Genomic DNA, 10,021 nt, shown 5'->3' on the forward strand with positions numbered 1-10,021 from the left:
ACCTTCAATATTTTTGAAGTCTTTTTCCATTACTTATAATGTGAAAAAGAAGAATAAATTGGTAAGATCAATGTTGCAGCGGTAAAGCGGCAAGCAACAAAAGTTTTGGAAGTATTTATCCGGGAAATTATCGTGTCCACAGAGATTAGTTCTACTGAACTTCCGTTCGATGGATTCTTAGTTCTTGAGTTTGGGTTAACTGGGTTTTTAGTAAACAAAGAAAATATAACATATGAACATAAAAAGAATACATGCTTTGGAAAGAAATAACTTATCAGGCATGTAAATACACTCACTCTTCACAAACTTAGATTTATCACTCCGCTACATTCAATCTACAATACTCATCAGAATCACCACATATCCCTCATATCAATGTCCATTTCTGCAACACCAACGAGAGTTCAACCATATTGCTCTTTCGATGATGTCTCAATCGATTGAACAACACAGAGGCATTAAACTTAGATATTATGTGGATGTTAACCCCAATCCTATCTCTAGAATCTAAAGCTAACAGATATCCCCCAAATCAATACTTGTTATGTCTATTTCTACAATAACACAAATCCAAAGCATTTGAGCAAAAAGATCACGGGAACACCGATTAAGATTTGTAAAGAAAACTATATACAGCAATAAAGTAACAAATATACATAGGTTTAGAGTAAACTTACAAACAAACCCAACAAAAAGGAAACACACAAAGAGAAGAAAAGATAAACCAAACATCTCACAGGTTGTCAGCTCCGATTGATGAGCAATCCACCTTCGATCATCCAAATGCACAACTTCATGTTGTTTTCAAGCTCTCTCTACCAAAAAATGACCTATGATGAGTTGGGATTCAAAAATACCCAAAACATCACCTAAAAAAATCTATTTTTCACCTATTTATACACTTTGAAACTCGAACAGCACGCTACGCGCCATCAGGAGCGCGCTACGCATACTGACTGCTGTCTTGAAAAAAATCAGCTTTAGTGTTTTGGCCATAACTTGAGAACCGTAACTTCGATTTGCGTCAGGTTTGAAGCGTTGGAAAGCTTATTCAATTCCCTGTCTAACAATGAATAAATAAGAACCAAATTGATGATTTATTATTCTTTGATTTTGAGCCTTATTCGTCGACGAGTTGGTTCCGTTGCTCAAAATCGCGCGTTTGAAGTCGTGTCTTCGACACTTTATTGCTCATGCTCCAAATACGCAAGAATAACTACAAAAAGACACAAAAAATATCAAACGGTATAAAAGTATATAAAAATACAACTATTCACAAAGTATACATATTTATACATAAAACGGGGAATTATTCAACGAATATCAACAAAAGTCTCAATAAGTGCCATAAAACATATATACAAAATAAGTACATTTTGACACTTAACAATCACTCGTATTTAAAGAGATTGTAGCAGAGAATTTGAGAGCTTCAATTTTTACTTGTTCTACATTATTGAGTGGATTACTCATGATTTATCTATTCCCGTCTCTCCCCATATTTTCATGAATTTGATCTGCCTACTTGTGGAAATGTTCTTGTTGTTCCGCTCATGTATAGGGCTATAAGTAGCCATCCTCACAAGGTTCCTAGGCGTGAATATAAGGATTTACATAAAATAATTATTACATCAACTACTATAGAGGTTATGCTTGAAAGCCTTAATCAAATTCTGAATCTAAATGCTGCTGGTACGTTATCTTCTCAAGTTGTTGGTCAAGATGCTAGGAAAGATGTTGAGACATTGGATGAAGGCATATATTTTGGGATGTTCCATTAATAGTAGGGTGTATACAATGTCTAACAGGCACATAAAATCTATGATGGCATTGTTGATGGAATTCTTAAAAAAATTTGTCAATGATTTTCAAATTGAAGTGACTCCCCATGAAGATGAAGATTGTGATCTCATTATTCATAATGTTGAGCAAGTTGTTGCTGACAACATAGGGAACAACTTGCAGTCATCTGGAGCAAAGAAAGTTGCTGCAGAAAAGTGTATGGTTAAAAGAAAATTCACACCAAAGAGAAAGAAGGCTCCTGCAGTAGAAGATGTGGAGGGAGATGTTAACAAAAATTTGAGTATAGGTTACTTAGAATATTTTCAAAAGTTTTCTACACATGTAACAAACATAGATAATAAAATTATTCTCTTCCATCATATTATCTTCAAAACCTAAATTAGACGTAACTATTATTCAAACTAATTTGACTCAATAATCAAGGTTACCTCATTCTACGCCAAGGATACACTCTCCACACATTTATTAATTAAAATTTCAAATTAACTTTGAGTCAATGTACCGAATATAAATCTACCATATAATAATACCAGTAATTATACACTTTATCAAATTGTGAAATAAAATTTTAAATTGATACACATATTATTAATTAAAATTTCAAATCAATTGCGGACTTATTTGACCAAATAATAATTGTGATAATAGTATAATATAATTTTTTGAAGTAATTATGTTAAATTAATATTTCGTCAAAAAATAATGTTTAATTATTATAAAGAAGTATATTTGAAATACCTAATATATTTATTAATTGAATCTCTAAATTAACAGCTAACTTTTTTGACCAAATAATTATAATAAATTGTACTATATTTATTGCGGTTTTGACTAAAATATGTGGTTTCACTTATTAAAATAAGGCGTGGTTTTTAAAATCTATCAAAAGATCGAGAAAAAAGTTATAATGTGAGTTGTAATTTATCGTTAGACACAATTCAATCTAAAAAAAAACTTATATTTAAGACCCTATAGCAGACTAAGCTCAATAGAAGAAGGAGTGAAGGGAAAGTGACAAAAGTGAGTGTTATGGAGGAAGAAGTAGATTTGATCAACAATCTTCCTGATGTACTTCTAATTTCAATCATTTCTTTACTTCCAGGCATGGAAGGTGTGAGAACAAGCGTGCTTTCTAAGCGTTGGGAATCGCTATGGAAGTACTCTTCTCACCTTGGTTTTAACCAATTTCAAATATTGAATTCTTTGGTCGAAGAACACATTCAAAATCCTGACCAAAGAAAGCGCCATGAAATGGTTATTAACCATCAGGTACATTGTTATTGATATATCATGCTAAATTATTTGTGTTTTAATTTGGAAAATCCCTTACGATATTGCTTAGAAATTATTTATACATATATATTTCTTAAACAACGCCATTAAAAAAGTTGTTTGCATGACCCTTTTTATTATAAGCTTTTGGTTTTACGATTGTGGTATGTGTTATGTCATCTAAGTCTTTACGAAGTAGTAATGTTTTATGATTTGATATTTTTTTAGTGTTGAGATATGATATAAATTACAAAAATTTATGATTGACAGATTTGTATTGAAGAGGATGAAGTCTTAGATACAATTGCAGAAGCTTCCATGTTGATTGAATCAATTATGGACAATCACATTGGTCCTTTAAAAAGTTGTAGCATTCAACATTTGCCTGAGAGTTGTGAAAATAGGGATGTTGTGGGGTGGCTGAAGAAACTATTGGGGAAAGGGGTTGTTAAAGTTTCAATGGAATGTGAATCAACTGATTATCTTCATAAACTAACAAATATGTTTTCAAGGGATACATATGGGAACCTTTATTTTCCTTTTAATATTTTCTCAAGTTTTAAGGTTCTTGAGTTGAAGAACTATCATTTTAAAACTATACCCTCACCTAACTTTCAGCCGATCTTAAAAACTCTTACCCTTAATAAAGTGTGTATTATATCAAAGATCTTTCGTGGGATTCTCTCTCATTGTCCATCTCTTGAAAACCTCACCCTTGAGAAATGCATTTTCATGAGAGATAAGATTAAAATTGTAAGTCAAAGTCTCAAATATATTAAAATTTGTCATTTGAAGGCACGTATGATTTTGGTTTCTGCCATTAATGCAGAAGTCATGGAGATTGACTCTATTATTTGTAATTATCAAGATCTGATTTTTAATACCCCAAAACTTCATGTTTTGTGTGCTTACTATGATGCTAAAAGGCGTGAGCAAAATTTCTCTGCATATGAAAATAAACTTTTGACGCCAAGGGATATTATTGAAATTTGCGGTGGCATTATGGTGAGTCTATTTTTACTCTCTAATATACTTCATTTAAAAATTAATCAATGTCAATTACTTGTTTTTATTTCATGGGTACATTACTTTTCTTTGTAATTAATAGAAATATTTTATAATGTTTTGAATTGTGCTTTCATCATATTTCTTGTAGGATTTATACAACTAATTATATGGTCTATATTCAATTATAATGAAATGGTACAATCATCTGCATTAATATAATTATTAGTTTAAGCAAATGGATTAATGCTAAGGATTAAATTTAAACATCCTTTAATTCAAGTGTGATCTTTCTCAAAGTGATTAAAATCCATGCTTATTGAACAATACTCTTTAGGAAAACCTATTAGCTTATTATATGAAACTAATCAAGTATTTGTGATGGAATGATACAACTTTTTATTTAGGATGTCTTTTTATTGGTCTTGCTAATGCATTGAATACACAAATATGCATAAAAACTTATTCTTTTAAATATTTTAAGAATACCCTTAAGATATTTGTTATCATTTTCTCTATTTAATGCTTAATAATCTAGTATGTCACTAACACCCTATAAGAAAATAAAAACTTTATCTAATTTGAATTTGTTGCTTAGAAAAATGTTATGCAAATAATAATAATAATGAAATTTTAGCTTTTGACTTCATTTAGATCCTTATTATTTATATTGATGAGTAAATATAATTAAATTTTAAAACAACTCAATAATTTAAGCTTCAATCATATTCTCATAATGTAATATTACTATATTTTTTTAACATTCATATCTATTTGTTTTATAACCATATTTCCTGATTGTCTTAGGGCCGTCAAGGTTCAAGCATGGGAATTATACTGAAAAATTTGACTACTCTTTGCCTTGATTTTGATTTGAATAACAATAGAAATACTATAGCTATTTCTTTTGCCCTCAAGTCCTGCGTCCAACTAAAGTATCTTCAAATAAATAACCAGGTAAGCTCATAATTGCTTTAGCAATATGTTTTCAACTATATTTATTTTATTTATACGTTTTTAATTATTCTAGTTTTAAAATGGTGTTTAGAGTAAATAATGATTACATTGTATTTTTTTTATAATTGTGTTAGTGTAATTAATATTGTAGTTAAATTAGTCATATTTGACCAAGTTATGATGGTATTGAGACCTTAATTTAAAGTATGAATAACTATGTTTTATAACATTTTTATTTTTCCCTATATACTCTAGGTCAATTGGGATTACACAGATGGAATAGATGGTCAGAATGACATTGATTGTCTTCCTTACCCTATAGGTTTGTTTTGGCCAGAAAGAGAGCCATGTGAGTGTATCAAACACAATCTAAAGTCCTTATGTATAAAGGGATACAAAGGTGGAGAGTTTGAAGTTGAATTCGTTAAGTACTTAATATTAAATGGCGGAGTTATGAAGAATATAACCATTTGGTTTTTGGATGATTGCTCTTGGATTGAAGTCGTAGCAACTATATGTTTGTTATCATATCCAAGGAACTCTCCCAAACTATCCATTGATTTGAAGCCTGAGAAAAAATATATCAGAGAAGATGGCGATAGCTTTGAAAAGTGGGTAAGAACCCTAATTTAAAGTTATTTTCTAAAAAACAGAAGTATTTTCTTTCCTGTTTACCTTGAAGTTTGAAACTTCCAAGTTATTATTAGACTTATATTTATTGTATTAGAATTTTTCTGTTATTGGTCTAGTGGCCAACACATTCGAACAAATACTTGCAGTAAAAAAAATATGATCATATGAGTTTGAACTTAGGATGCCGCATAACATATCTTCATAGTCAGGTTGGGACAACAAAAATTATTGTACTATTAATTGAAGTATAGTTTGTTAGTTTATTGTCTCTTGTAAAATAAACAAATCGTGTTGTATAATGTTATACAACATGATTTGTTACCATATACACAAATGATCATATTGCATATCACTATACATGGCTTCAAACATAATGTTTCTTATGCATGTCTGTCCTTTGTAAAAATATTGTATGTTAATGGATGTCTTTTAGGAATAGTAAAATAGTTGTGCTTAGGCTTTTATGATTGTTTTTCATAAACTAAAATATATGTTTTAAGTTTTTGTTGATCACATGTTGTCTAAGTATTTTGAATAAAAAATATGCAGGTAAATAAGCATTTTATCAAGTAGGAACATCCACATTATAAATTTATATATTGAAAACTCATGTTTGACAATGTTTGAATCCATTGGTAGAGAAGCCTTGAACCATTTCAAATAAAGTCGGATAATTTTGTTCAAAATTAGAATGATGTTATGAATTGATTCAAGAGGTGTTTGAATATATTCAAACATTATCATGGTGTTTTTCACAATTTCTTCGAAAATAACCTTGAATCAATTCAAACAATATTTGAATCGGTTCAAGCCTAATTTTTTTTTTTAATTTCTAGTTTTATTCTTCCATTTAATGAATCAATTTAAGAATGATCTTGTATATAATATTTAAATGCTTTCAATTGATTTAAGTATGCTTTATAATGATTCATGCCGATAAAAAATAATCACATTTTAAAAGTGAGTTTCATATTTTATTTCTTACAATTACAAATACCCTTTTACTCGATTTTTCTCATTAACATCTAAAATTCATCCTTCTTCATTCTAATTTCTCTTGGATAAAAAACGCTATTGTTTTCAAGTTCTTAAGGTGAGATAATGGTATAGATTAAAAAAAAAAGTTCACTATCTCTTGAGTGTTCGTTATATAAATTGCAGATTGTTTAATCATATCAAAGGTATAATAAAGTAAAAAATAAACTATTTTTTTTTTTTGTAAGATTGAGATTTTAAAGTTTAGATTGTACTTTGATTTAATATTTGAAAAAAGCTTGCATAATTTGAAATAAAAAAGTTAAGAAAGATATTCAACAAATTGGTGTTGAATTAGAGTCAAGTTGAAGATAAAAGTCTAAATTTTTGATATCTTTTATGTTATATTAAATATTAAGGGGGCTTTTGGTTTAGAATAGTTAGAATTAATAAGGGCAAATGGAATTTTTATCGTAACATAATAAATTCAATTTTATAAGAAAATTTCTTCACCCACCTCCTAACCTTCCTGCCCACCCCTGGTGAATTTACAACACTACCTCTTGTTTCGGAAGTTCATTTCCGAAAAGGTATTTTTTTTGAAAAAAAGGTGTTTTCGGAAATGTATCTCCGAAAACGTGTTTTTTTTAATATAAAATATTGATTTCGGAGATGCATCTCCGAAATAAAGTTACATTTTTAGAAAATGTGGTGTTTCGGAAGTTCATCTCCGAACGCACTCCCCTTGGAGGAATTCGGAAATGAACTTCCGAATTTATGTCTTGACAGAAGAAAAATGGAAAACAACAACGATTCGCTTTATTTAATCGGGTGAAGATTACAACGATAATATTACTGAAAATTAAAGTTACATATTGTTGAACACGGGTAGGTGGGGATGAGTCAACATTTTGATTACGTCGTCCGCCGATCTTTGAAGTTTCGCGTCCAACTCGATCGGGCCTTTCGAAGAAAATCGGTCGAACGTTGTCCACAAAACCGCTAAATCTTCGTCGTTCTTGATCTCAAAAGGTGTGAACTTAATGCCTCCCTCGTCGTTAAGCGATGGCGAGCGGTACTCGAGCTTGACAACCTTTCGATTCTCGGGATAGCGCAAAAGCGTGTTGAGCGACGGTATCAACTCCGCAAACGGCGTGTCGCGCGAGAAGCGAAATTGGAACGGCATCGGGTAGCCGGTTTCAAAGTAGACGAATGCTAGGTGGGCGTAGGTTTGTGTCATTTGTGTTTTGTGGTGTGAAGAGGATGAAGAAGAGTGTGTGGTATTTATAGACTTATTGGAGCATTGATGGCCCAACAAATTTTATCCTGCATCAGGGGACATTTCGGAAATGAACTTCCGAAAATAGGCTCCAGACATGTATATTTTGGAAGTTCATTTCCGAATTATGCAGAAACAGACTTTAATTTTACATTTTGTTGATTGCTTAGTGTGTTGTGTAAATTGAACAAATGGAATTCAAAATAGACATAAATTACACAAAGATGACATAAAACATACTTATATTATATATGTATTGAATCGGTCCGATTTTACATGATAAACAACAATACATACAAAAAATGATCGTTACAAACAAAAACGATCCGGAACGAACTAAAATTCACCGAACCAATCGGTGGATCCTAAGTCCAAAATAGGCACGTTCTTCGACCGCTCTCTATTTTGCTCGCGCTCTTTGCTCATCATTTCTTCAAACTCCGCCATCCTCGAAACGAACGGATCCGGCCAAGTCTCCGCCTCATTTGAACGATGTGCCGTCCATTGACAAGAAGTAGCCGGTATAGGACAACCCGGTTTCAAAAACACTTGAACGAAGTGCCGCGATCGTAGATACCCGATGCATATGATGCGGCCCGACGCGTCCAACGGCGGTCGACTATGAAGTGGAAAGAAAGTCTCACTTAGTCCAAACCTCGTCAAATCGATACACACCATATCATACGCACTTACTATTAGATGACCCATATCGGGGAATGACATCCACTTCGAAACTGGAGCGATACCGGTAAGTGATGGAACAAGTGCATCATGAATTTTTGCAAACTTTTCTTATTTTCATATAGTCGGCCGTAGATGTCCCGATACGAAGTCAACTCCGCAATGAGTTCCCGTCAGACTAAAGTGTGATTATTTTCCCCTTTACCGAGCAAACCCGCAAGGGCCCGATATCCACAATTGTCGTCGCCTCCAACATCAACGATGTTATCGATATATTTGTGCATAAAAAGTGGCATCTCATCAATGTAGACAATTGGTGATTTTTTGATTGGCGGTGTACGAGGTGGCTTCGAAATACGGGCTCCTTTGTTACCACTACACTTAGACTTCGGTGTCTCATGAATTTCCGGGAACGATGCATCAACATGTTCAAAGTAGGAAGGAGATCGTTTTGTTGACGTGTCATCTTGTGTAATTTTGGACTTTTTCGGTGCACCTTTCGTTTTAACCGGTTGAGATGGCGGTTTCAAATCGGTGGTCTCCGGAAATGCGATCTTTCGCAATTGTTCTTTTATGTGCATTTTTGTTGTGTCGTCCGCTTTAGCAAACTTCTCCATTATCACTTCTAACTCGTCGGAGATGGTGGTTTTTGAGTCATTTTCTTTCGGCGGGTCAAAATCATCAAAACGAAGTTTCTTCCAATGGTCGGCTACCTCATCCATGCGTATAGGTGAATTCAAATTTTTCTTTTTTGCAAGTATACAAGCACACGGAAGGCCGTATGTAGTTCTAATGGTGCACCCACATAATGAACTATCCGTCCCCGTGGTCTCCGACCGCTTAGCTTCATGAAACAAAAAATTCAAACCCGTTCGAGATATGTTGTAAATCAATTGGGAGAATAGATTTTGGCCCTTATACCGGTGTTCCATAACCGTCTTGCTCCGACCGAACGATGTTTGAATTTCATTGTGTTGATTTTCAAGCATTTGGTTCACGGTGTCCCATCCGCGACACAAATCTCCCTTGCTATCACCCAACCACCTCTTGAAGACCGCGTGTGCGGATTCAACTCGGTTAGTCGTGGTGCAACCAAGATGTCTAACCCGATTTGTCCAAGCGCACACGACTTTTTCTCTAACTTTGTCAAGAATGGTGGATTCGACGTAATGACAAAAAGTCTTAATGGAACCACACAAAGACCTAAAGTGTACCAATTTCTCGGTATAATCCTCTTCGGAGTATGCATCCAAAATTCCACTCCATGCCGCCATTATCCTATCAACCACAACACCGGCTTTGACAACTTTACCATTTTCATCCGGCCTATATTTTGTCCCAACCGCGGGTTTCAACTTGCTTCTCACGTTGCAAGTTATGTGATACCGGCAAAGTAAAGCGGTAGATGTCGGGAAG

The 10,021-nt window shown here is 33.0% G+C and overlaps 1 protein-coding gene across 1 annotated transcript; it reads left to right on the forward strand.

Annotated features, from left to right (window-relative positions):
• The first annotated feature begins 1,553 nt into the window (after window positions 1-1,553).
• On the forward strand, window positions 1,554-5,819 carry LOC131655529 (FBD-associated F-box protein At5g38590-like). Its single transcript, XM_058925385.1, has 7 exons — window positions 1,554-1,755; window positions 1,880-2,124; window positions 2,782-3,072; window positions 3,346-4,080; window positions 4,888-5,037; window positions 5,293-5,652; window positions 5,787-5,819. Exons 1-7 carry the CDS (start codon window positions 1,554-1,556, stop codon window positions 5,817-5,819), a joined length of 2,016 nt encoding a protein of 671 aa, XP_058781368.1.
• Window positions 5,820-10,021: the final 4,202 nt, after the last annotated feature.

This window comes from Vicia villosa, linkage group LG1, assembly GCF_029867415.1.
Source record: "Vicia villosa cultivar HV-30 ecotype Madison, WI linkage group LG1, Vvil1.0, whole genome shotgun sequence".
Classification (NCBI taxonomy): domain Eukaryota; kingdom Viridiplantae; phylum Streptophyta; class Magnoliopsida; order Fabales; family Fabaceae; genus Vicia; species Vicia villosa.